The sequence below is a fragment of the Ipomoea nil genome, unplaced genomic scaffold (genome assembly GCF_001879475.1).
Source record: "Ipomoea nil cultivar Tokyo-kokei standard unplaced genomic scaffold, Asagao_1.1 scaffold1110, whole genome shotgun sequence".
Lineage (NCBI taxonomy): Eukaryota > Viridiplantae > Streptophyta > Magnoliopsida > Solanales > Convolvulaceae > Ipomoea > Ipomoea nil.
The window spans coordinates 790,174-818,151 of NW_017617538.1; the positions used below are offsets into that span (position 1 = coordinate 790,174).

At 36.8% G+C, this 27,978-nt stretch overlaps 6 protein-coding genes across 8 annotated transcripts; 4 read left to right on the forward strand and 2 right to left on the reverse strand.

The window, feature by feature from the left end:
• Positions 1 to 1,890: 1,890 nt before the first annotated feature.
• On the forward strand, positions 1,891 to 2,409 carry LOC109183340. Its single transcript, XM_019333425.1, has one exon. It carries the CDS (start codon positions 1,891 to 1,893, stop codon positions 2,407 to 2,409), a length of 519 nt encoding a protein of 172 aa, XP_019188970.1.
• A 495-nt stretch (positions 2,410 to 2,904) lies between these two features.
• LOC109183341 lies at positions 2,905 to 3,834 on the forward strand. The gene has a single exon (XM_019333426.1). The coding sequence runs from the start codon at positions 2,905 to 2,907 to the stop codon at positions 3,832 to 3,834; it is 930 nt and encodes a 309-aa protein (XP_019188971.1).
• Positions 3,835 to 4,348: 514 nt separating this feature from the next.
• Positions 4,349 to 4,831, forward strand: LOC109183343 (transcription factor PCF1-like). Its single transcript, XM_019333427.1, has one exon. The coding sequence runs from the start codon at positions 4,349 to 4,351 to the stop codon at positions 4,829 to 4,831; it is 483 nt and encodes a 160-aa protein (XP_019188972.1).
• A 5,167-nt stretch (positions 4,832 to 9,998) lies between these two features.
• On the forward strand, positions 9,999 to 18,627 carry LOC109183314 (ABC transporter G family member 28-like). Its single transcript, XM_019333401.1, has 14 exons — positions 9,999 to 10,284; positions 10,647 to 10,720; positions 11,935 to 12,216; positions 13,315 to 13,378; positions 13,457 to 13,603; positions 13,794 to 13,828; positions 14,380 to 14,453; positions 14,798 to 15,627; positions 16,190 to 16,486; positions 16,803 to 17,288; positions 17,385 to 17,533; positions 17,606 to 17,895; positions 17,991 to 18,121; positions 18,329 to 18,627. Exons 1-14 carry the CDS (start codon positions 10,040 to 10,042, stop codon positions 18,483 to 18,485), a joined length of 3,261 nt encoding a protein of 1,086 aa, XP_019188946.1. The 5' UTR covers positions 9,999 to 10,039; the 3' UTR covers positions 18,486 to 18,627.
• Positions 18,628 to 18,732: 105 nt separating this feature from the next.
• On the reverse strand, positions 18,733 to 23,349 carry LOC109183315 (ATPase ASNA1 homolog). Of its 2 annotated transcripts, none has more exons than XM_019333404.1 (12): positions 23,045 to 23,349; positions 22,314 to 22,525; positions 22,147 to 22,209; positions 21,947 to 22,048; positions 21,616 to 21,690; positions 21,446 to 21,514; positions 21,313 to 21,378; positions 20,794 to 20,871; positions 20,622 to 20,720; positions 19,625 to 19,759; positions 19,276 to 19,415; positions 18,733 to 18,989 (listed from the first exon to the last, which is right to left on the reverse strand). In XM_019333404.1, the coding sequence occupies exons 1-11, from the start codon at positions 23,181 to 23,183 to the stop codon at positions 19,278 to 19,280; spliced, it is 1,176 nt and encodes a 391-aa protein (XP_019188949.1). In that variant the 5' UTR covers positions 23,184 to 23,349; the 3' UTR covers positions 18,733 to 18,989; positions 19,276 to 19,277. The 2 variants fall into 2 exon arrangements, with proteins under 2 accessions (XP_019188949.1, XP_019188948.1); XM_019333403.1 differs by having other exon boundaries at positions 18,733 to 18,987; positions 19,259 to 19,415.
• Positions 23,350 to 25,453: 2,104 nt separating this feature from the next.
• LOC109183349 (auxin response factor 12-like) lies at positions 25,454 to 27,090 on the reverse strand. 2 transcript variants are annotated; one of them, XR_002054525.1, is made up of 6 exons: positions 26,842 to 27,090; positions 26,264 to 26,379; positions 26,044 to 26,142; positions 25,862 to 25,918; positions 25,676 to 25,731; positions 25,454 to 25,586 (listed from the first exon to the last, which is right to left on the reverse strand). XR_002054525.1 is itself a non-coding variant. In XM_019333432.1 (5 exons), exons 1-5 carry the CDS (start codon positions 26,387 to 26,389, stop codon positions 25,508 to 25,510), a joined length of 417 nt encoding a protein of 138 aa, XP_019188977.1. In that variant the 5' UTR covers positions 26,390 to 26,784; the 3' UTR covers positions 25,454 to 25,507. The 2 variants fall into 2 exon arrangements, 1 of the variants encoding a protein (XP_019188977.1); XM_019333432.1 differs by lacking the exon at positions 26,842 to 27,090 and having other exon boundaries at positions 26,264 to 26,784.
• Positions 27,091 to 27,978: the final 888 nt, after the last annotated feature.

A 27,978-nucleotide genomic window follows, 5' to 3' on the forward strand; every position in this document is an offset into this window, starting at 1 on the left:
AAAAATTTATATTGATTTGGAAATTAGCATAGCTGGTTTCCCGAACTGGCGGATGACTTGCTATTACGGTTATCCACTCCGAAGTAGAAGAAGAGAGGCATGGAATCTCATTAAGTCATTAAAGGTTCAGTCCAGTCTACCATGGGTTATGATAGGAGATTTTAATGATCTCTTATTTCAGCATGAGAAGATGGGAGGTAATCCACATCCTAATTACCTTTTACGGGGATTTGGGGAGGCCATTGAGTATTGTGGTATGACTCAGCTGTCGATGGAGGGATATCAGTTTACATGGGAGAAAGGGAAGGGCACAGATCGGTGGATGGAAGAGAGACTGGACAAAGCGTTGGCCACAAATACCTGGCGTGATAGTGTCCCTGGGGCAAGAGTGACTAATATTCTGACCAGAAGATCGGACCATTCCTTTCTCTTTCTGGGGATTCATGACCCGATAGGGAGGGGGAGGGTACGAAGAAAACAGTTCCGGTTTGAGATCGCATGGGTTTATGATGAGGGATGTAGGGCTGTGGTGGAGGAGTCATGGAATGAGAAAAGGCATGAGGGGCTACACGAGTGCATTACATATTGTGGGAAACGATTATCTCGTTGGGGGGGTGATCGCTATCATAAGTTTGGTGAACGTATTAAGCAGTTCCGGGGTGACCAGTTACGGTTGAGGGGGCAAACGGACTCAGAATCGTTGACTGAATTCCAGCGATTGGAGGAGGAGTTGAGCCGTGTTGAGGTCCAGGAGGATGCATACTGGAAACAAAGAGCAAAACAACACTAGTTGAAAAATGCTAATGCCAATACAAGATTCTATCATAGGTATGTTTCTCACCGTAAAAAGAAAAACTTTCTAACTAGAATTATGGATAATACTGGGGATTGGGTGGAAGGGGAGGCGATGAATGATGTAATATTAGACTATTTTGCCAATATCTTTTGCTCTAGTAACCCCGAGGATGGACATGATTTATTTGAGAAAGTTACACCGAAAGTCACACAGGAGCATAATAATGCATTATTACAACCCTTTAGGGTGGATGAGGTTAGGAGTGCTCTTTTTGCAATGTTTCCTGATAAGGCACCAGGTCCAGATGGGATGAACCCTGGCTTCTATCAGCACTTTTGGGATGTGGTAGGTGGGGATCTGGCGAATTATATTGTTGAATGCCTTAATACTCGAGCTTTTCCCTCTGCATTAAATGAAACGAATGTTGTGTTGATACCAAAAAAGGATATGCCTGAGCTGGTAACAGATTTAAGACCCATAGCCCTAAGTAATGTTGTTTATAGGGTAATGGCGAAAATGATTACACAGAGAATGAAGCCCTTGATGGATAGTATTATATCTGGTACACAGAGTGCATTTATACCGGATAGGCTCATTACTGACAATATTTTGATAGCAGCGGAAGTGGGCCACTTTCTGAACAGGAAACAATGTGGAACGGTTGGCTGGGGAGCTTTAAAGTTAGATATGGCAAAGGCGTATGACCGAATGGAATGGCCTTTCCTACAAGGGATGTTAAAAGCTTTGGGATTTGATGAGAGATGGGTGGAACTAATTATGTTATGCGTGACTACAGTGTCTTATAGGTTTTTGATAAATGTCTCTCCTAGTGACCCAGTCACGCCTACACGTGGTCTCAGGCAGGGCGATCCGTTGTCACCATATCTTTTTATTATATGTGCAGAAGGGCTTTCCCTACTACTTCAACAGGCACAGGATAATGGTTAATTCATGGCTGCAGAGTGGCACGAGGAGCACCACCGATTTCTCATTTATTCTTCGCAGATGACAGCCTTTTGTTTTTTAAAGCTAATCAATATGAGGCAGTTGAGATTAAAAATTGTTTGGCCAGGTATGAAACCTTCTCAGGACAAATGGTCAATTACCATAAATCTAGTATTTGTTATAGCAAGAACACATGCAGTGGGGATAGGGAGATGGTGGCGCAGATCCTAGGTGTTGCCCAAGCTCCGAATTTTGGAAAATATCTGGGATTACCGGCTTTTGTAGGGAGGAATAAAAAGGCTGCTTTTGCATATATTGAGGATAAGATCAGGCAAAGAATCAGCTCGTGGAATAAGAAACTCTTAACGCAGGCAGGTAAAGAGGTATTATTGAAAAGTGTAGCCCAGGCAATGCCTACTTTCTCAATGAGTGTTTTTCTATTGCCTGTATCGGTCTGTGCGGCTATTGAACGAACAATGAATCGATATTGGTGGGGATCAGGAACTGACAGGGGTATTCATTGGAAGGCATGGGATAAATTGTGTGCACCCAAGAAATATGGATGCCTAGGTTTCAAGGATCTGAAGGCATTTAATTTGGCTATGTTGGGGAAACAGGCTTGGCGTTTCCTAACAAATACTGACTCATTGGTGTGTGTACAAAGCTAGGTATTACCCTAAACTATCTTTTTCTGAGGCAAGTATAGGGAATAATCCTAGCTACTGCTGGAGGAGTATTATGGCTGCTAAAGAATTAATTACCAGTGGGGTGCGACGACGTATTGGGAATGGTGAATCGACTTCAATATGGAAGGATCCTTGGCTCCAGGATGAGTTGGATCCTATGGTCCAAACTGAGATGCCACTACAATTAGCAGATGCTAAGGTTGCAGGGTTGATTGACCAAACAACTGGGTCATGGGATCCCCGCATTTTAGCAGATATTTTTCATCCAAATGATATACCTAGAATCTTAAAGATCCCCATCTCCCCGGATTATGAGGATAATTGGTATTGGTATGGAGATCCTAATGGATGCTACTCGGTGAAGAATGGATACAGGCTTATAGTGGGTACCTATAATACTAACATGGGTTTTGATAAATGGAACACCCTATGGCACCTCAAGATACCACCAAAATGGAAAATGTCCTATGGAGAGCTATGAGTAATATATTACCCACCACTACTAACTTACTTATAAAGAGGGTGGAAATTGATCTGACATGTGCAATGTGCGGTTTAAGGCATGAGGATATAATGCACTCATTAGTGTTGTGTGACTATGTAAAAGCCATATGGAGCCAATCTAGCCTTCCAATTCCCCAAATTGTGACAAATGTTTTTAATGAATGGTTTGGAACATTGTTAGATGTTCTAGATTCTGATGCAATATTGTTTGCAGCTGCGATATTATACAATATTTGGAGGGCCCGGAACGAAGCGGTGTGGAATGCTTATCTACCAATGCCCAAGAAAGTCCTAGCCACGGCCTTAGCCGTTATGAAGGCATGGCAGCGTTTACATGCCACTACCGACCAACCGAGTGCTGCTCACCAACATCCCACGCTACTGCCGCATGTTACAATACCGGCCAGCTCTGCCGTGTTGATGCAACAACAGCCGCCACCGCAACATGCCGAAGACCATCTACCCCAACCAAGACGGTGTCACACCGATGCCGGATATCACCCGTCGACCATGACGGCCACCGCTGGAGCAGTGTTGTTCACCCACACTGGCAATTATATATCAGCTTTTTGTGCACCTCCGCAAAGTTGCTTCTCACCACTTATGGCGGATGCTATGGCATGCAAAGAAGTATTATCGTGGCTCAAGAACCGGGGGGAACAATCAGTTAACCTCTTCACAGATTGTCAGACACTACTCTCCTATTTGTCGTCAGCTACTATCCAGGCACGATCCTATCTTGGTTACGCCCTGGAAGACTGCAGAAACTATTTAAATATGCTTGATTATTGTTCGGTTAATTTTATCTCTAGATCGCAAAATACCTTAGCTCATACTTTAGCAGCAGCTGCTTTTAATTATACAGTACCGATGTACTGGGACAATGTCCTGACTCTATTTTGATTCATCTATAAATACAACCCAATGGTTGACTTTCAAAAAAAACATTCCCTAAAATAATCTAACAATTTAACATCATGATTATATTACATACCTCAATTTTAACCAAACACAGAAATCTAATAATCCCAACAATTTAACATTATGTGAACGAAACGACCTCTCACAGTAATCTAACATTCATTAAAATAATCTAACAATTTAACATTCTATGAACGAAACGACCTCTCACAGTAACTTAACATTCTCTAAATTAATCTAACATTTCGTGAACCAAGCGCACTATTGTTTTAAAACTGGCCGATGTACCATCAAATCAAGGAGAGTGGTAGACTGTAATACTCCGTAATAAATTATCATCCTCCTTTTTCAGACTTGGGGAGAGTTAATACTTTCTTGGAAAATGTTTTATGGCAGCCCCATTTTTTCAATTCCCTCTCTCTCTCTCTCTCTCATTCTCACAGCTCTTCTTTCATTCACCACCTCCTCCCCGGCAAAGGATAAACCCTAGCTATCAATGGAGCCTTATCGGTACAATGCTACACGTCAAGAAGATGAAACTTTCGTCGTCTTACCATCTCCATATCCACGCCCATCGCCGCCGCCATTATCATCCTCAACGCCTGCTCCGCTCGCTCCCGCTCGCCCCGTCACCAAGAAGAGAGGGAAGGGTAGCGGGCGGCGCGTCCGCCTCCCTCCCCTCTGCGCCGCCAGGATTTTCCAGCTCACGCGGGAGCTCGGCCACCGCACCGACGGCCAGACCGTGGAGTGGCTCCTCCGCCACGTCCACCCCTCTGTTTTCCCCTCTAGCTACGCGGCCACCGCCGTGGACTCCCCCAGCAGCGCCACGGAGGACCTCTCGCCGCCTTACTACCCTCAGATTCCGGCGGCGGTGCCGGAGACAGACCAGGATGCGGTCGGACCGACGTCGTTTACGGCTCTGCTGATGCAGGCGGAGAAAGGGGATTTTGTTGTGAAACAAGAAATGGGTGATTATTGAGGGTAAACAGAATTTGGAAAGTTTTTGGGGCCCATTTTGGATATATGTGAATGTTTGTGGGCCTGCTGTGTTATTATATGTTTTTGTTGACACAGTTTGACTTGACCACAACTACAAGTCACGATTTTGAACCTAGTATGTACTCACTATAATATTTGCATATGAATCAATGTTAAAAAGATATTATGGACTATTGTGATTTTAGATATTATTTCAAAATCTAGAATTTGTATATAATCAATTTGTCCATAATTTCTTATAAAAATTCTAAAGTACAAATCATAAATACTTGTGGGGTTATGCATCGAATACGACATATATACTTGTGGGATTGTCATAGGGAGTGGTATCAAGAAAACAAGATTAATAGTATCGAATATAATTTAAGGGTACAATCCTAATTAAGTTAATCAGATTGTTAATTTAATTTAATAATCACAATATTTTAAATTTGATTATTATTGGAAATTGAGTTTGTCAGTTATGCATAACTTTAAATTACAAGTCGACACTTTCAAACAATATATATATATATATATATATATATATATATATATAGGGTTGCATTCACATGCAAACTCCCTTAAAATACAAACTTGAGGACAAAATCTAGCCATAGGATGTGTTTAGATGGATGGATTAGATGCAAGGAGAGTAATTAATTGGAGATTCTAATTTAGTGTAAATAAGGGCAATAATGGGAATGGTTATACAACGTAAATAAGGAATAGATATGATTAGTATATTAAGCAAGAATTAAGGAGGTTTAAACATGGTAGGACTTGAATACATCCCTGGCAACGCATCTCCTTTTACGAAAGAAATCCGGACAATCTTTTCCGTCGTGCAATCATCAAAGCAAACACAGACACCATAGAAGATGCAAACTCAAGAAATTACGATGCCAACCCAGACTCCATGGACAGGTAATTACGCAGTAGAACTGAGCACTATTATTGTAATTTGATTGGCTAATTATGAACACTGTGCGATTTGTATGCATAAATTTAATTTTTTTTTTTTTGGGTCAAACGTAATGCATATGGCACTGGTTTATGAAAATGGTGAATACGAATCTGCATGATAGGGAAGGTAGTGGGACGCTTTGCATAGCATGTGCACACGTAATTTGTCGGGTGTGCATACATTTTTCTTTATGCCTAAATTTTCTAAATTACAGTTTCATCTAAAAAATTTGGTAATGGGTGCTCCAAGATTCTTCATGTTACAGACTAACAAATTTGGTAATTTGGTAATCCTATGCTAGTTAGATTATATTAAGTTGTAGCCACGACACATGTGCGACATTTGCACACGCATTTCGTCGGGTGGCACACATGTGGTCCGAGATGCCGCGTGACAAAATTTGGAAGAACAGGTGGTTTGATAAACTATACGAGGTGCGGGCATCGTGGATACCCGCTTATTTCCAAGACATATTCATAGGATTGCGCAAAACAACATCACGTTTGGAATCTGAAAATAATAATAATAATAATAATAATAATAATAATAATAATAATAATAATAACAATAGTTACTATTGTTATTATTATTATTATTATTATTATTATTATTATTATTATTATTATTATTATTATTATTATTATTATTATTATTATTATTATTATAGTATCAAGCTGGTTAAGTAATTACAAATCATATGCTTTAAGAAACGTATGCCTACATCCATTTCTTGAAACCACCATATTGGACACGGAGATAATAAGTAAGGATCACACACACATACACTAGTGTGCACACGTGAACGTCTAATTGGTAGGAATATTAGTACATAAATTGAATGTTATTTAGACATGCATGCACACATCAAAAACAATGTGTACACATCCCGCGAGTTTCATTTACCATAAAATTAGAATAATAATATTTGTACTAGTGAGGGGTACATAGTTATTAAGGAGCACAGACGCACAAACTGGAGTGCACACATGAACGTCTAACTAGTAGGAATATTAGTACGTAAATTGAATGTTATTTAGTCATGCATGCACACATATCAACAACAATGTGGACACGTCCGACGAGTTTCATTTACCATAAAATTAGAATAATAATACTTGTACTAGAAAGGGGCACGGAGTTATTAAGGAGCACAGACACATACACTAGAGTTCACACGTGAACGTCTAACTCTTTGGAATATTAGTACGTAAAGTGAACTTTATTTAGATATGCATGCACACATATCAACAACAGTGTGTACACATCCAGGGAGTTTCATTTACCATAACTCTAGAATAATAATACTTATAATAGAAAGGGACACGAAGTTATTAAGGAGTATACACTAGTGTGCGCACATTAGCGTCTAACTGGTACAAATATTAGTACGGAAGATGAATGGTATTTAAATATGCGTGCACACATATCAACACCAATATGCACACGAGCAATGGACGCATTTATACCCATATATCTAAATCTAGTGCCAAATTTACTAATGTCAACTTTACTAATGTCATTGTATGGCGTCATCTCAAAGTCCTCCACCAGTCTGTCCACAAACAAAGCAATCCGCTTATCCCGATCTTAAGAGGTATCCACAACAGTATTAAGCTGCACGAGCAATGTAATTGAATCAAATCAATACCATAGAGATTACATAATAACATATGATGTAAAGATGTAGAGACTAACCGTGGTGAGAGTGGATACAATTCCGGTCACACCCGGAAACCCAGACCCATGAACACAGAAACAAAGATATAGAGACCTAACCAAAATCCTAATGGATTTATCAGCCAACAAAAACGAAACCCTTCGTCCTAAATCCGGACCAAAATCTGTCGCCCATCGACACCCCCACCCCCCGCACAAGCACTCTAAGATGACGACAGTCACGAAAAACACCAAAAAGGAACAACACGAGCACCAATACACAAGAACACCAGAAAAAAAAATGCAAAAAATTGAAAACAACGGAATAAAGTACCTCGCCGACACCAAGAACTGATGGTCCCTGGCGCTTGGCTTGTTGATGAAGAAGGCGAATCCAACGGCGTGGGAGAGTCGTTCGGCCATGGGAGAGTCGTTCGGCCAACGTACGCTGAAGATAGAGAGAGAGAGAGAGAGAATTGAGGCGTGATTGTAGAATTTGATCCGATTGCATCAATAGTAAAAAATCAAAATTACCCTCCCTAACATAAAAACAGGCGCATAGTAAATTAAAATCTCCATAAATAATTAAATCAATCCTATCCATCCAATTCTAAAATCCAACGATCCTAATCAATCCACATGTTTGTATTTTAAGGATTGTTTGTATTTGAATATAATCATATATATATATATATATATATATATATATATATATATATATATATATATATATATATATGAGTTTTACTACATGTACTTTCAAATTTTACTCCTTCAGTTGTACTCTATGACATGGCAACAAAGATTGACTATTTTCATCATGTGGGTCCCAAGGAAATGTCTACATCAAGTATTTGTGAGGGAGAGTACAAGTTGGGAGTAAAAAATTAGAGTGCATGTAATATTTTCTTACCCCAAAGCAGGTAGTATTTTCTTATATATATGTGTGCGTGTGCGCGCGCGCGCACGCGCACGCGCAAATGATACATATTTTTATTCTAATTAATTTGACTATATTATTTGTCAAAATTTAGGATATTTTATTTTGTCTTGGTTGGACCGTATTTCAATCTGAATCATTCTCCGTGGTTTCTGAAACAGTGTCAACGCGTGATTGGAATTATCAATAATTTTATCTAATAAATTTCGATTGGTTTGAACAAGTACTTTCCGATCAATAATTTTATCTAACAAGTACTTAGACAATATTTTTGAATGGATGGAGGAATTCTAGCAGCACATTATTAGTTTAATTGGTTATCATTTTTCTACTATACATTGAGGCGTGAAGGCATGCTGCAGGTAGGGTGACGACTGGCGAATTGTTCTAAATTGCATCACAACATTTATTAATCCATTATGTCCTAATCATTACAGTGCTGATTACCTCATCAATTTATATCTTAATCATCACTAGGTTATGCCCCATAGTATGTATGAATAAGTCTTACCAACCTTGTAATCTTTAGTGATCATTTAGTGAATTGGATTGACGTGAATTGCTCCGCAGACGTAGGAGTTTTACTTCGAGCTGTTGTTATCAATTTGTGTCCCTAATTCTACTTTCTTATCTTGTGCTTTTATTTCGTTCTTTCTATATAAAGAAAACAATCTTAATTAAAGAAAAGTTAATTGTTATTTAAAATTAAGTAGAACTTGTAAGATCAACTTATATATATACTCCGTATTATTTGGCGCCAAAAGAAAAAAGAATACAACTTCAAAGTCTAAACGTAGACATTTGTTCATAGTACAAAATGCCAACATTGAAAGCTCCTTCTAATTTTTATAATTTTATCACTTTAATTTAATTTCCAATAACTAAAATACCACCATTAAAAAATAAATAAATGTATTAAAAATACTTAATTAAAATTTATTAAGGAACAATATGTGTTAAAAAAAAAGTGTAATCATTAAAACGCAATCTATATATAATTTGAATAGAAAGAAGAGTATAAATAACATAATCATCGCTCTTTCTTTATCTATTGTAAAATATTTTTAATATAAATAGAAAAATATTATCACCATTTATTTTTATTGTGCAATTTTATTTTTTTTTTTTGTTGATATTATACTCTTTTTAAAAAAATAAAAAAATAATGATAAGGTGCATTAACATGATACATAATAGAAAAGTGATAATAAAAACATTTTTTAGAGACTTGTAAACAAGTTGAAACATACATCTCAATTTATTTTCTCTATCAACTTTTAGGATGGGAGAGACTTCAAATTTATAATAGAAAAAAGAATATTTTTTTAATAAATGTAAGTTAATTAGTGAACTAAATCACAAAATAGATTTAAATGATTTATTATGTGTGGACCCAGAAGTTAAGGCAGTTAACGAAATCTTATTACAGATTTGACGACCGTTTACTTTTTCTTGAATCCGACGGTCCAAATACAAAGCTGAGATCTTCCTCCCTCTCTCCCTCCATGGGTGATGGCTCCATCTTTCTCTCCCCGCCATTGTTTCCCTCAAAAAAAGAACACCATTCTGCCGGCATTTTCACATCCCAAAACTCGACGACGGAGTCACCGCAAAGCTTTCCTTTCTTTCGTCTGTGCTGCGAGAAAATGCACAGGCAGAAAGATGGGAACCTCTGCCACAGAAATAACAATGCCGTCCTTCTCAGCTTCATCTGCGTTTCCGTGTTCCTCCTGGCCCCTCCCGCCACGCGCCGGAGCTACGCCGCCGTGGACGTCAATAATCCGGAGGAGGTGCGGCTCCTGACGCATAACGTCTCTAACCAGTTGAAGAATTTCACCGCCTTGTTCGGCAATAAAGTTGCCGAAGAATTGGGCTTCTGCATCTACGATGTGTATGTCGCTTTCGCCCCTTCCAATCTGTAAACAACGATTTGCATGACAGCTTATAGAAGAGCGATTGCTCAAATTCTGTCAAAACTAATCTATAATTTATTTTTTTTTACGGGAAATCTGCATATATTTATTGCTTCTTGTGCTTACAGCTAGCTTACCAGGATTATCCTTTAGGTTACAGCCTCTTGCCTGAAAATGATTTTGTAGTCTAGTGAAATAGGTCTGAAATTTTCTGAAGAAGTTTCAAAATCATCATTTCCCTCTATATATGTATAACTAGCTTACCATCACGACGCTATCGATCTGTGCCTTTTTAATTTCATTTTTTAATCAATTTGCCCTGTGCTGTGCTGTTTTGCAGGGAGGCTGAGTGGAAAAGGGCTTTTGATTTCAGTGACAAAGAGTTTTTGTCCAACTGCGTCAAGAGAACAAAAGGTATGTTGAGTTACCCCATAAAGCCAACTCCTTTAATTCTATGATTTCTATCGCAAATGAAAATTTAGCTTCCACTCCACAATTTTCTGTGCGATCGCGTACTATTAAAACCACCGCTCCAAAACTAAGAATCAATCACACTCGTCCACGCGTCCAGATTTAACGAATCAAATAATTTTAGAAATCAACTTGGTGTCATTTTCGTAAATAACTTGAGCTTTGGTGCATGTAAAATGTGTTAAAAGTGCAAGTAACTGGTTCAAATTTGCAAATAAAAAGTGCAAGTAAAATCACTTACAAGTGCAACTATTTTCACTAAATAGTGCAAGTTAACATTGATACACCTAATGATTGGTGCACTTAATGATAACGTTTGGTGTAACTAATGATAATGTTATGTGCACTTAGTATTGATGGTCAGTGTACATTATTTGTTGCATTTTTAATACATTTTACTTGCATTTTTAATATATTTTACTTGCACTTAGGTGCAATATATGAAACTGTTACTTGCATTTTTAACACAATTTACTTGCACTTCAATGTTCAATTATTAAATGCCACCGCATTAAAAAAAATCAGTGTTTCTGATCCATTAGATCTGAACACGTGGACAGATGTGAGTGGTTCTTAGTTCTCTCTTGGGCAACCCGTTCTCACCGGAACAACCTCTAATATATAAAATATTAATGTGTAATCTAATGAACTAGTTGAAATGGTACCATAACAGGGAACCGGTTATCCACTTTTTTTTTTCTTTTTTTTTCTTTTTTTTTTTTTTATGTAGGATAGGCCATGTTTTCCTAACTAGCCAAAATGTTCTTTGAGTCTCCTAAAGGTCACCCCAAAAGAATTTTGCAAAGAACCTGCTCAAAAGCTTGAAGAAATGTTTTGGATATCTAATGGCAGCTAAAACATTAGTCAGGATTGATTGGAAGACATGCTTGACAAGGATAGCTTTTCACCCAAATGATAACAATATACCTTTCTTTCCAGCACCTTTATACAATATCCATAACCTTCTTTCTTCTCCCACAAATAATGGGATGTCCCAAGTCTGTAAAAGGAATATTTTGAGGTTCAAAACATATTTTTTGTGCTCAATCAGTATTTTAGAGTTGTTAATGAGTGTTCACCAAATGGGATGTAAATAATTTGCTTTAATTCTTTTGTCTTGATTAGTAATCTGACATTTCGTTTTCATGGATTAACAGGGGATATGATGCAGCGCTTGTGTACAGCTTCAGAAATTCAGTTTTATGCAGCTAATATAATGATGGGTGCTCTGGCAAGAAAGAGTACCAACTTTGTGACACTTAACAAGAACTGTAATTTATCATCTTGGGGTGCTGGTTGTGACCCAGGATGGGCTTGTGGCGTTGGAAAAAATGTATCTGTTGATCTTAAAAATATAAAGGAAATCCCAGCGAGAACTGATGATTGTCAACCATGTTGTGAAGGCTTCTTTTGTCCTCATGGTCTCACCTGCATGTTACGTAAGCTTCTCCATTTTTGTTTCTCTTCATCCTTGCACCTAATTCACACACATTATAAAGGAAAAAATTTTAAAAAGAGAAATAATAATATTGAGCAGACATTTAGCCAGTATATGGGATATTCTAATAGTTACCGTCAGAGGAAACTTGTCATGGGATAGTCTAGCCATTCTGGGTATATAAGGATGATCAAATGAGAAGGGTATCAGTTTTGGAAGATTCCCATTTTATATCATCAAGCTTTTTGATTGAGTTTCCTAACTAGGTAAGTGTTTCCATTAAAAAAAAAAAACAACCATCTCTTTCAGAAGCCATCACTTTCCCTGCTTTTATCTTTTCTGAACATCTTTCAAGAGAAGATAAGCCTAAAAAAGATATGGTATGGTCAGAAAAAATAAAATTTGCAACAATATCTACCATGCTTCTTACTCTTTCTCATTTATGGAGTTATCCTTGTTCCCATATTAAGTTGGATAGTCTGAATATTTTGCTAGCTGGAAGAGTTATCATGCATCTCCTTAGATAAAACCTCTCGATGAGAAGGAGAAAGCATAGAACTCTGCTTAATGACACATGGGTTTAATTTTCTCCCAAAAGTTGGGAATTGTTCAATTCTTTCAAAATTATTTCAGAATATCTTTACCACATTCATACTCTATGATTCTGAGTTTGACTGCTTTATGATGCTAAACAAAAACAGTTGCCCCTTCTGACCAGGAAAAAAGTGAAAAAGATAAAAAATGATGATGTAAGAGTTAAGTTAAAATCCAATAGGTTGATCACTTTCATGATCACAGTTGAAACTAATCTGGAGAGTGTGATAACATTTGCTTGATGCATTCTGTAAGCAATTTTTAAGGGGATTTCCAGGAAGAGATTATTAGTTTGACACATGCATTCTATTTTTAATTGTTTAACCTTACACCACTCTGCAGTTGGATTGATCTATCGATTTAGTTAAGAATGTATGAAGGAATAACTTACATCTATAGCTGGTTCTGTTCTCAATATGGCATATCCTGCTAATCAATCAGTATTAAGTTGCACATTTTTAGTTTATTATTCTGATTTTTCCCTTGTGTCTCCTGGTGAATGAAGCCTGCCCATTAGGCTCTTATTGCCCTGTAGCAAAACTCAATGAAGCTACAGCAGGATGTGATCCGTAAGTATAATACTTTTTCTTGAGCTAGCTTGTTCTTGCATTTGTCATAAAGCTATATTCTCTGTTGATACATTGCAGGTATAATTATCAAGTGCAACCTAGTAATAGTAATCAAACGTGCGGTGGAGCAGATATGTGGGCTGATATTATTACTGGCAACGATCTATTCTGCCCTGCAGGATCTTACTGTCCATCTACTATCCGTAAATTTCCCTGTGATAGCGGGTATTGATTTTAGCCCAACCTTTACTGCATCCATCTCATCCCAATTTTTTATTTCGAGTTTCTTTCTCCTTTCCAACCCTGCATGTTTAGGCTGCATATGCTATTTTTGCACACTTGGTGCATAGCTTAACTCAGTTCCAAGCTTTTAGCAGTACCCTGTTACTCACATTATTCATTTATGTTTTTCCAGACATTACTGCAGAACTGGCTCAACAACCCAATCAAGTATGTGTTTCTCTTGTATGGTGGTTTCTCTTTCTTGCATCTCAATAAATATAGTCCTCAAAAATAAATAAATAAGATAATTGTCACATCATTGTTCAGTGTGTTGACAATGTCCTAGACTAACATTAATATTTTAATTCCATTTTAGTAATACAAGCTTATTAAAATATAGTATTTGAGATGTACACATAGACCTGTATTATACGAAGCATTGAAATTATGTTAGGCGTCACTATTCTGGTTAGATGTAGAATGTGGTATTCAGTGTATTCCAGGAATTCCATTTCACTCTGAACTTGTTTATAGGAACCTTTTACCCACTTCCTAGCTTTTTGAAGTACTAATATGTATTATTATTGCCATGATCAACAATATTGTAGTAGCTATACATAAATATAGGTGAAATAAAGTTGAAGGGGTGTGTTAATGAATAGAAAAGAAAGGTATTTGTGTTTTCTCCTCAGGTTTCTGCATGTAAGCATGTTTAACATGCCTCTCATATGATAAAGTACGAATGTTGTTTTACTGATGCAACAGTGATAAATTTGCAGAATGTTACCGGTTGGCTACTTGTGACCCCCAAACAGAAAATCAAAACATTACGGCGTATGGTGCCCTTTTTGTTGTAAGTCATAGTGTCACTTGTAAAATTTATAAATGTCATTTGCATAATTATATTCAGATGCACCTTTGAGAAAACATGTTCTTTGAGTATGCTTCATTTGAAAGAGGGTGGAAGGAGAGGGATTTGATTGAACTTAATTGCTAACCTTTTTCTTTTTGTATTTCAAAAAATAATCTTCATCCTTACCCTATCAAGTCTCATCTAAGACTTATTGACCCAATTCATCTTTCTAGATATCGGGTGATATGATTCAACCTCAAACATGGTTATTTTTGTTTTCCAGCATATGTTGATATATGTTTTGTGTAAGCCTTCCTTAATTTCCCTCTTCATTGGTTGACTAGGCTGGAATCATGCTCATACTTCTTGTTATATACAGTTGCTCAGACCGAGTTCTGAGCACTAGAGAGAAAAGGCAAGCAAAGTCCAGAGAAGCTGCTGTGAAAACTGTTCGGGAAACAGTACAAGCACAAACATGGAAAGCTACAAAGGATATTGCTAAAAAGCATGCAACTGGACTTCAGACACAGTTATCACGGACATTTTCCCGTAAAAAGTCAGTGAGGGAGGAGACGAATAGTATAGGCCAAGCTAGTCCTGTAATGGATGTTTCCTTCTTATCTTCCCCTTCTGAAGAGAACTCTGAGAGTTATGATGATTTCAACGACATTGAGATCGAAAACAAAAATTTGAAGAAGAAACCTACTAAGACTAAGCACATGCATACTCGCAGTGAAATGTTTAGATATGCTTATGGTGAAATTGAGAAAGAAAAAGCACGTCAGGAGAATAGCCCAAATCTGAGCTACTCTGGTGTCATCTCATTGGCATCTGATACTAAAGTTATCACCAGACCTCCTATTGAGGTTGTTTTTAAAGATCTGACACTTAGTTTAACCGGTAAAAAGAAGCATCTGTTGAGGTGTGTATCGGGGAAATTATCGCCTGGTCGTGTTTCTGCTGTCATGGGTCCATCCGGGGCTGGAAAGACAACATTCCTCTCTGCTTTGACTGGAAAAGCCACAGCATGTACCATGAGTGGTGTGATTCTTATAAATGGCAAGGCTGAAACAGTGCAGTCATACAAGAAAATTATTGGCTTTGTCCCACAAGATGATATTGTGCATGGAAACTTGACTGTGGAAGAAAATCTCTGGTTTAGCGCTATATGCAGGCATGTTACAATACTTCCGTAGTTTATCATCCTACACAGAGGCTCTAAGTTAATATGGAATACCAAATCTGCATGGAGTAATTGGTCCTTCTTTACTCATCAAGCTGGATTTTAATCATTTGATTTCAAGTGCCAAGATTGTGGCTTGCTTATTCATAGTGTTATTTTTATTTGACTTCATCATCTATAAAGACAAAATGAACTGGTAAATCGGAAAGTTAAAAACAATCAACACTTATATGTTACAGATCAAGGGTAAGTCTATTATTAAGAAATTATACTGTTTTCTGAATATTTTGTTCCAGAGATTACACTTGTTTTCCTTTTTCTGAATTATAACATGCATTATGCTACAAGACCCATGAAAATTTTGTTTTGTCTCTTTCCTTTACTCTATTATTTCTAAAGCTGAGTTCAAGACATGTAGTGCTCAGCAAAGGAGGCATGAATCAACAACTAACTAGCTTACTTAGTGATGTAAAAGGTGGAGCAATTAATGATTAAGATTCACATTATTCATTTCAGTTTACTCATATATATATATATTTTTGAACTTTTCCAGGTTGCCAGCAAAACTTGTAAAAGCAGAAAAGGTTTTAGTTGTAGAACGAGTAATTGAATCCCTGGGATTGCAAAATGTGAGAGATTCCCTTGTGGGTACTGTGGAGAAAAGGGGAATATCTGGTGGTCAAAGGAAGCGAGTAAATGTTGGGCTGGAAATGGTAATGGAACCTTCATTATTGATCTTAGATGAACCCACCTCTGGTTTGGACAGCTCTTCTTCTCAGTTATTACTTAAAGCACTTCGCCGTGAGGCTCTTGAAGGAGTAAATATATGCATGGTGCTTCACCAACCAAGGTAATTTTGAAAACCTTTTCCAACTTTGGTAGAGACAAGGATGGCATATAAATATAACCTTAAAATGTTTATTACAGAAAAGTAAGATATATTTATTTTTGGGAGTTATTACTCTTTATTCATCAAGAAGTTGCATCATATTGGTTGATATAACAATTTTTGCTGAGTGAGTGTGTAAGACAGAGAGAGTGTTCTGCCAAAGTCTTGATCTCCAGTTAATTTACAGTTCGTTTTTAGATATATAGTATAAAGATTAGTAATTGTTCCAAGTAAAAATCTGTTTATGTTCCTCTAAGTAGTGGATTTCCTGCTTCAGCTACACATTGTTCAATATGTTCGATGATTTTATACTTCTTGCCAAGGGTGGTCTTGTCGTATACCATGGACCAGTGAAGAAAGTTGAAGAATATTTTGCAGGGCTTGGGATTCATGTCCCCGAGCGTGTTAATCCCCCTGATTTTTTCATTGACATTTTGGAGGGAATTGAAAAACTGAGCCCAGATATAGGATTTAACTACAAGGATCTTCCTCTAAAATGGATGCTTCATAACGGTTATACTGTGCCACCAGACATGCTAAGCCCTGTTGGGTTAGCAGCAGCGAATGGCGAAAGTCCAGGTCATGAATCAAATCCTGCATCTGAGGAGCCTGATGGACCTCTGTTTGCAAACCTGTGGGAGGATCTCAAATCTAATGTGGAACAGAAGAGGGACCAAGTGAAGCATTACTTCTTGACCTTAAAGGACTCGTCCAATAGGAATACTCCAGGTTTATTGGTACAGTATAAGTACTTTCTTGGAAGGTAACAACTAAACTTTCAGTTGTTTCATATTCCTATGAATTGAATTAGTCTAAAAATATGATGATAATGCCCATATTGGTAATGCAATTTGTGTAGGATTGGCAAGCAGCGATTGCGAGAAGCTAGGGTACAGGCAGTAGATTACCTTATTCTATTACTTGCTGGAATTTGTTTAGGAACACTTGCTAAAGTGAGTGATGAAAGCTTTGGGTCCATGGGATATCTTTACACTGTCATTGCAGTCTGTAAGTAAAAGAATTACACTAGTTTATTATTATTCATCCTAGCTAGTAGTCTGCTAATAAGTTGATTTGCAGCTCTACTTAGCAAGATTGCAGCTCTCAGATCATTTTCTCTGGATAAATTACACTACTGGAGAGAGAGTGCTTCTGGCATGAGCAGCTTGGCTTATTTCATGGCAAAGGATACAATTGATCAGTTAAATATCATTATAAAGCCAGCAGTTTATCTATCAATGTTCTATTTCTTCAACAATCCAAGATCCTCGATTCTGGATAACTACATTGTCCTGTTTTGTCTCATATACTCAGCTACTGGAATAGCCTATGTGCTTGCCATCTGTTTTGAACCTGGACAAGCTCAGCTGGTGAGCATTCAAATTACTGATCTATGAAATAAATATAATATTGATGTCAACTTTTCAACTCAAAAAAAAAAAAAAACTATTGTGTTTTACTGCAGTGGTCAGTTTTGCTTCCAGTTGTCTTGACTCTAGTTGCAAACCAGAAAAGTGACTCATTTCTGGCAGGAATAGGAGATTTTTGCTATACTAAATGGACTTTGGAAGCATTTTTGATAGCAAATGCTAGAAGGTGAGATTACCTTCAACTTTATGTAGGGTAGGGACTTGTGACTCACAATGTATGTGCCAAATGGGCAGCTTTTCTACGATGCTGTTTTGGATTGGATTGTACTGGATATTGTCCCCACGATAGATAGTGTAACCATGCTTGGTTGTACCAAGTACAAAAGGCACTGATGACAATTTAGAAATTTGTTTTAAATTTTTAATCTTTCAGGTACTCTGGAGTGTGGCTGATCACAAGATGTGGAGTCCTAAAACAAAGAGGTTTCGCTCTTTTAGATTGGTATTCTTGCCTGGGTTGCCTCATTCTAACAGGCATACTCAGTCGCATTATAGCCTTCTTCTGCTTAATCACTTTCCAGAGTAAATGAGAGTCCATGGAAGAATTATCATCTGCCAAAAATGGCTGATGTCATTGAAGTTTGACGTAGCATGCTCAAGTAAACTGGTTTGCTGTCATAGTGTTCCTTCCAGCACCAGTCCAGTGATACCTGGTTCTGGTATTCTCATGATATAGTAGTGAAGCCACTAAAATCTTGTTTTGCTTCTCTATTTACTTTTATATTATTTGACCGGTAGGAATCATTTTTTCCAGGCAGCACAAACAATTTAGAGGTATTGATGTTCACACTTGATGATAATGATAATTTTGATTCTTTAACTTACATTCACTCTGCTGTCTGCAAAAAAATACCCATCCATCCTTGCAAACAATCCGGGCCAAGGATTCAGGTAATCTTCTTTCAAGTTAATGATCCATCTATTGAGTTACAACAATAACTTTTAAGTCAATTCTAATATACTCTTTATTACCTCGTCATCCAGTTGCCTCAAGTGCAAGTAGCTTCTTCTTTAATGTCAACATCCATATTCCTGAAATAATATTATGTATAGAGAAAAGGTGATTTGAAAAACAATTAGCAAGAAGAATGTCTTAATAAAGAGAAAGAAGAACCAAACTAATAAGCTCGGGAATTTCTATGCTGTCATATGTAATAGTGTTATATGCTTGACAAAGTTGTACAATATGTTTTGCATTTTCTATAATTGTTTTATAACAGAACAAGCAAGTATTTCTTAGCAAACAAGTTTTAGCTAGATGATGGTGATAGGGAGGAGGAAAATCGATGATTTAGTCACTCACCTATATGGATGGACATTATTCATTTCCAAACCGTATCGCCCATGAATTTAAGCGCAGGTGCACCTCTTATCTCTGCATCAAACAGGGGTGCCTGGAGTAACATCAACCTTCCCAAATCTGGATCTTTACCAATCAAATCAAGAACCCGACTCTGATCCTGCAACAGATGCTTAACTTGTAGCACTAAAACATGCAACTATAGAAAGTACCAATCAAATCACTAAGAAAACCTCGGGTTTTGTTTCTGTTAGTTACGTTACAGATAAGATGAAGGTGTAGAAAACGGTTCAGACAATTCTCCCAACTCACCACTGTTCAGACGAGTTAAAAGTTAAACTCTGCATAATAGCATTAATGAATTGATACCTTCCTCCTCATGTCACACAACTTGCAGTTTGAGGCAGATGGTGATAGCACTTGATTAACGACAAGCCTTCTTACCGCAACTTTTTCTTTCTTCAAGAATTTACACAACCGTGAAGATTCACTTACAGCCATAGCCTTCATTAAAATAAAACATCACATCATGAAGTTGTTTACTGGTATAAAATAGGCCATTAAAAATACAAAGGTTGACATTTTAGATATTTCAAGTTAAAATGCACAAAAAGAGTTTCAGAAAATCAGAGCAAAAAAGTTTGACAGTTAAAATGACTCTGTCCATTAAAAAAAAAAAACTTTTAGCAATAAACCAAGTAAAATAAAATTTAGCTCATATATAAACGTGACCAGAAATCATGGCAATCTGTCATTGACGGACTTAAGAAATATAAAGTACATTTGCTAACACCATTAAGATTGGTATCATAAAATCAAAAGCTGAGAGCAATAACTGCAAAGAAAATGATGCCGGGAGGAAAGAAGTAACAAGGGTGCTAGAAGATCATAGCTTATGATTGATGATAAAATTCAAACCAGTTGATGCATTCGTTGGTCAACAGTACTACTGCAAAAGGGCGCAAATCTCACAGATTGGCGCCCTCGATTTAAGCAATCTGATTTATTCTCTTTACTTTTTTATCTCAATTAGTATTATTTCAGAATTTCTTTATAGTTGGTAATTATCTTTCCTTCCTTAGTTAATTATGTTGGTAGTCCTTAAATAGGACAGCAATATATGATTGAAAGACAAGTTGGAAATTGAATAAAGTCAAAAGGAAGTTTCTTCCTCCAACTTCTCCCCAACTCTCTCTTCTCTCATTCCGTTTTCCCTTCTTCACGATTGGGAAGAACAGAACCAATCGTTCAAACTCTGTCTCTCATAGGCCCATAACGAGAAGTATATCTCGTGAACATATCACCAGTGATCAGCCAAGTACCCGTGCTTTTAAAACTAAAACAGTAGCGGAGTTGTTGGCATTACCGAGGGAATTGTAACAATGATAAACTCTGTAGCTTCGGTATCATGAAACAGATCTCGGACTTCGGCCATCCTGCTCCTTAGCTGCTGTAGAGTGTCATTCTGGACCCAAACAAACAGGCAAATTTTTAGTAACAGCCGAGTGCAAAACTGGTATAAACAACTCAATGCTTACGGTGTCATCTTGTCGAGGGCTCTCTTTCCCGAAAACAGATTTAATTGCTGAGTTTGCAGAAGCTATTTTTTTCTTTAGCTGTATAACACAGAATGACGAGGAGAATCACTCAGATCGTAATATAAGATACAAAATCAAAGTAATAGGATTAGTTTCATATCCTCAGTGTAATTAGTTGCTGATTCCTCTCTAATGGATCAACATTTATTTTAATTGATTAGGATTTAGGGAGAATTTTTTAGATAGTGAGAGAGATTTAGTTCCGTAAATATGTAATAATGTAAACTCTTATATAAATTGTGATCAAAGGTGTGAATAAACATCATCCAACTTTCTTCCCAATTTGACACGAGTTTCAAAACAAAATATGAGAATGCCAAGCCTTGGGGCCGAAAATCCAAATAGCCTAACATGCTTATTTGTTGTTTTTGTAGGTATGATGTCATTGGACACAATTACTTATTCAAAGATTGGAAGGGCTAGATTAAAGCATTCTTTTGTATGTATATGAATACAAACCTTCATCATCTTACCAATTGATGCATCCATGACTTCTGGCAATGACAAAAGCCAAAGTGTATGACCCTATAGAATAACGGGTGTGAACGCCAGCCAGAGACACTATTCAAATAAAATGCAGGTTTCTACTCACAGTGGGAGCTGTGTCAAAAACTATCCGAGTGAAGTTACTGTACTCTTTAGACTCAACAAATTGAATAACCTGCAAAGTCACTATATGATTAAGAATGCAAACTCCATATTTGTATAGATAGAGTCTCATCAATCAAAATTAAAAAGAAACCTCGATTTTGCTATACATGCCTTAGAAATCGCAACAACTTCATCTACACCAGGTGGAAGGGTGTCTAACAGCTCTGTAAATTTTAGGTCCCCCAACTATGATAAGATATAAGAGAAAAAGTCAAACAGTTGAGTCATTTGAGGATTTCAAAAAGCTTAGTGGAAGAGTCGAAATATAAAAAGCCAAGAGGCTACTAGAAATATAAAAAAAGTCATTCCTAAAAATATGAAGAGTTCTTTACATATTTAATACGCATTTTGTTCAACAGTGTGCAAAACAGTAAAAAATTGAATTACAGAGCAACATGAAATGGAGAACAGTGACGAGAACAAAACATGGATGCAGTTTCACCTGCTCAGCCAATGTTCCCACTCCCATGCTATTCATAAAATCTTTGACACCATCATCCTGGTTCACTGCACGGAATTCTTCTCTTGTTTTGTCAGGGTTTATCTACTTAAAAACCGAGGGTGAGTTGAACACTAGAACGAAAGAAATGTAGATATCCTAGCACAAGTACCAAAACCCGAAGCACAGAATGAGAGATATACCTCCAGTGCATATAATGGAGAATCCACTCCTTGAACTGGAACGAGAGTCCCTCCAGTCAAATCCTAGATATTACGTGGAAAATGTCATTGCTTCAAAGTCTTTTCATTAAAGACCAAAAATTAGGTGTCATAGTTGTAGATAAGGAAGTGACAACCAAATGTTGGACCTGATCAAAGGAATGACTCAATGAGTGAGCAGGGTCAGTACTGACTACAATAGTTGGATGGCCATGGTTTGCAAACTTTACAGCAAGAGATGCGGCGCAACTCGTTTTCCCAACTCCTCCCTTCCCACCCAACATGAAGTATTTGCGTTTGGTGCCAGAAACCATGTCATCAAATCCGGTGGCCGTTTCAGCAAGAGAAGCAATGTATGCCACTACCACAAGGGCACAAGGATATATATAAGCTTTAACCATCACTGATGACTCACTAATTACTCTTGTGAGTATGCTGCTTTCTCAAGTGTAAGACTAAAAAACTCAAACAATCTATCAAGCAATATAAATATATACTTTATAATCTCATACATAATGCTCCTAGTTGTATACAGCAGTTAGGAAGAATGAGGATTTCTACTATGTAATCACTCCAAATATAATGTCAGTAAAAGTTACCATATTTCTCCAACTTTCAGAAATATTTCCTAAATAAATGACCCAATTGCTCACATTTTGATCTCTCACAGTAAATTTTCACTTTAAAAAAATAATAATAAAAAAAAAATTCAAAGACACCCAAACTTCAATTTTCATAATCCGGCTAACCCCCAGGGCACACTATCCAACAATAGTATATAGACATGTTTGAGGAAATTACTGAAAGAAAAATCTTATCAAACACTAACTTAAAAGTATAATCCATAATTATTACAGTACATGAACAAGAAAAAGGTTACCTTGGAATGGGCGTGTAAAGGTGGAAGGGTATGAATTGAAGGATGGGGCAGAGAAAGAGCTAATGAAGCTTGTTGGAAGTCTAAATAGTGAGATGCATACGCGTTGGGATTTTGAAATGTAATGGAAAAGAGAAGCCATGGATGTTTGGCTGCTGCTTCTTCTCTTCTTCTTCTTCTTCTTCTTCTTCTTCTTCTGTTGCTATTACTAGCTAAGTATCTGTTTACTTGAAAGTTGAGTGAGCAGTAAAGGTATGACGGGGAGGGAAAATGGGGCGGGCACTGTGTAACTCGAAGAAAAAAGGTGATGGGCTTCAAGCCTTCAAGGGAGGAAGGTCATAATATGTTTGGGCTCATCATTTTCATGAATTACGGTCATAATATGTTTGGCAAATTATGCTATGTAACCGTGTGCACTATGCATCGTGTATACGATTGTAAAAACGGTGTTGTTTTATTTAAAAAATAAAAAATTATTTTCGATTGCCGTTAGGTACGTAAACATATGTTCATAATTTTATAATTTCACATTTTGAATGTATAGTTATGAAGTTATGGATGTATAGTTATGCATGCAATTATGAATGTATAGTTATGAAGTTATGGATGTATAGTTATGCATGCAATTATGAATGTATAGTTATGAAGTTATGGATGTATAGTTATGCATGCAATTATGAATGTATAGTTATGAAGTTATGGATGTATAGTTATGCATGCAATTATGAATGTATAGTTATGAAGTTATAATTTACATTCTGAATGTATAATTATGAAGTTATGAATGTGTAATTATGCAATTCTGAATGTATAGTTATGAAGTTATGGATGTGTAGTTATGCATGCAATTCCGTATACATATTTAACAAAATATATAAATACATAAAAATAAAATAAAAGATATAAAAGGAATTAATTAACAAAAATCAAATTAACTCCCTTCAATTATAATACATATTACGGAGTATGGAGTATTAATTAATTTATGAAAAAGGGTCAAATAAGCTCCTAAATATTACTCAATAAGTCAATTATGTCCTTAAACTTTCAAAGGTTGTAATTACCCTTAAACATATTATTTTAGGGCATTGAGACCCAAAAATTAGTTAGTGTCCAGTAAGAGAAAAGGGTCAAATAGACCCTTGAACTTTACTCAAAAGGGCAATTAGGCCCTTGAACTTAAAAAAAAAAAAAAAAAAGTGCAATTAAACACTTAAACTTATCATTTTGAGTCAAATAAGTCCAATTTACCAGTAAATTACTGTCGTTGACCGCCAGAATTTATATTTGACCGCCGGCGGAATATCGCCGGAATTTTAAATGACCTGTTATTTCAGGTAAATAACCGGCTACGTGGCTTAGATGCTTTAAAATGACAAGTTCAAGTGTTTAATTGCTCTTTTATAAAGTTCAGGGGCCTAATTGCCCTTTTGAATAAAATTTAAGGGTCTATTTGATCCTTTTCTCATCCGGTAATTACAGGTCAAAAGGGTTTCGACGAACCTTCAACGATTCCGACTATATTTCGGCAAAAAACACCGACGAAACGGTCGCCGGTGTCGTTTGGTTGCCTTCTCCGACAAAGGAGAAGGCAGATCAACTGGTTTCGCCGGAGAAGGCAACCGAACAACATCGACGACCATTTTGCCGGTGTTTTTTGCCGGAATATGGTGGAATCTCGCCGGAGATTTGCTGGAACCCTAGTGACTTGTAATTACCGGACACTAACTAATTTTTGGGTCTCAATATAATGCTCTAAAATAATATGTTTAAAGGCTTAACTGCAACCTTTGAAAGTTTAAGAACCTAATTGACTTTTTGAATAATGTTTAAGGCCTATTTGACCCTTTTCCCATTAATTAATTTATAAAATTTTAATATAGAGTTAATAGCCATTTTGGTCCCTCGACTATTAGGTAATACGCAATTTAGTCCCAACATATTAAAAGTATTCAATTTAGTCCTATAACTTGTAAAATCATACCCAATTTAGTCTTCCGTTACAATTATCATCCATCAACCTTTATAGAGTGGGGCATAAAGGTCATTTTATCTATAGTCGAAGGACCAAAATGGGTTTTATCTATAGTTGAGGGACCAAAATGGGTATTGTCCCTAGACTATAGATAAAACCCATTTTGGTCCCTCGACTATAGATAAAATAACATTTTTGTCCCTCTCTATAACGGTGGATATATGACAATTGTAACGGATGACCAAATTGTGTATGATTTTACAAGTTAGATGACTAAATTGGATACTTTTAATAGGTTGGGACTAAATTGCGTATTATCTAATAGTCAAAGGACCAAAATGGGTATTAACTCTTTTAATATAATATATACATCTATCTATTAGGGCATCAATAGTTGGGGGGGGGGGGGTTCTTCCCCATTTTTGTGGGCCCCAACATCCACTATCTCACTCAATCACAAAAACTCTTCTTCCCATTAGTTTTAAATTTTTTCAAAACTTTTTGTGTCCATTCAACATCATGCAGATCCCTTGCAATGAGTTCTTGGGCAGGTGGTCTCTGTGTGAAATCCTGAAGGAAGCAATACAAAAGTGAAAATGTCATCGCGCCGTTAGAAAAAAAAAACTGCTGTGAGAATAGGGTACTAAAGCAGTTATTACCAGGGGCGGGAAAAACTTTCTCTACAGCGAGGAAGATATGCATATTTTTGTTCTTGCTGAAAAACAGAAATAAAAAAAAAAAAAAAAAAAAAAAAAAAAAAAAAAAAAAAAAAACAATTTTAGCCACCCACTCTAGAGAAAGAACCCTCTTGGTAGCTAAGAAAGAGTTTTAAGATGAATAAGTACTAGAGTCAGGGGCTGCAATGTCAATTGAGCATACACTTCATCTGTTCCAACATCTGCCTGAAAGTCCACAAATTAACAACTCTTTATTAGGCTTAATAGAACATCAACACCAAACTGAGCAAAGTACATTCATTTATAAAGAGCTAAGAAAGATATCATTGAAGGAATATAATAAAACCTACATGCATTGTAACATTATGAAGTTGGCAGATAAACTGTGGAGGCAGATTTGGGTAATTGGGTATGTGAGCATCAACTTCTTTATTAGTAGTGGCTGAAACCTGCCAATCAATTCAGCACAGGACCATCCAGTTATCTAAATTAATATAACAACTGGCATCATCTATCTCCTACATATATTATTGTGAACAAGAAAGCAACAACGGCTAGACAAAATGGGACCTGCTCACTATGACCCTGAGGGAAGTAAACCACACGGTTCCCCACTATTGGAAGACACACCCGAGGACCAGCACCTGCATGCCATAGCTCTGAATTCAAGCACCTGTTATTTTCTCCTTTCATCATTGAAGACCAAGAAAATTGGTGGTGTAAGATAAATAATCAAACCAATACTCTTCTGTCTGGTTTAATTTAATGTTTCAGCAAATATCTGTGTGAGCAACTCATGAAAAATGTCATATACTTAGCAACTGGACTTGTTCTTCTATGCATTCTAACTTTATACTCAGTATGATTTAACTACCGAGAATTGTTTTCCTTTGTTTTATTCACACACAATGGCCACAGAAGCACAAAACAGACAACAAATATGTTACAATATTAAAAGCAAGTAAAGCTAAATGCATGCAAATAATTTTGGAGAATACTGAGAAATTTCCTTATCAGAAGTTCAGAACATAATCTAAAGCATCATCGTTCCTCAATCTAAAGCATCATCTTGACAATAGATGAACAAGATACCCACTCGATAACAAAAACAGCCGAAAATAAAAAACAAAAACAAAAACATGGCTTACGTGAAGGACGGCGGTGCTGGTGGTTTGCTAATGAAGGTGATGGTGCCGGTGGGTTGCTGCCGTTGGTGGGTCCTGCGTTTCTAACGGTGCCGGAGGCGTGAAGGAGGAAGGCCGAATGAGAGATAGAAGCAGGAAGTCAAAAAATTGGGGTAAAATTGTGGGCAAAGTCTGAGAATGGGACATGGGGGAGTGAAGGGTTGACAAAATTTTGGGGAAAAAATTTAGAATGGGAGATTGGGGATAGGAGGGAGAAGTGGAGTGGAGGGAGAAGTGGAGTGGAGGGAGAATGAAGATTGGCGAAAAAATTGAGGCTAAATTCAGAATGGCGCCCAATTTTAATAAACTAGGGTGAAATTTTCGTACATTTTGCATTATGATTTTTTTTTTTTTTTTTTGCTTGGTTAATTAATTCTTGTACTCTTCCATTATTTGTAATCTCTTTATTTTTATTATGAAGTCTAATTTAGTCATGCTCAGCTAAACACCTTAGAGATTCTTGGGTTAAAGTATTTTATGAACATTTGTGTCTAGTTCTTATAATTCATAAGAAAAAATTACATTTTTGGTCCTTAAACTATTGAAGTCTTGTTAATTTCAGTACTCAATTTTAAACACTAACAACTTAGTCCTGTAACTATTTAATTTCTAACACATTTGGTCCATCCGGCCAAATATCGCCGGAAAAAAATAAATCTTTTAAATTATTTATTTATGGGGGCAAAATGGTCATTCTTCTCCTTCCTTGCACCTGTTTCAGAATTGAATGCTCCGCCACCTAGAAAAATGACAATTATGAGCGAAGAAACACACGCACCTGGATTTGTACTTTAAAGTACAGATCTAGTCTTCTTTTCATTTATCAATGGACTACACAGAACGACAAAATTATTAAAATTGTAGTCTAATATGCATGTTATGATATCTAAATTCTAATAAATCAATAGAGTCGGAGTCGAGCTTGGCTTCCAGCGAGGTAGTCCAGCGGAGGCAGAGGCGGGCTTGACAAACTCCCAGAATTTGGACTGAATTTTTCAAAATCACATAACAGTAATGGCGTCAAACATAACCGTAATGGCGTCTATTTGGTTCCTCGAAATAAGATTCTACGGTCTTGTCTTGTACCTTCGAATTCAAACT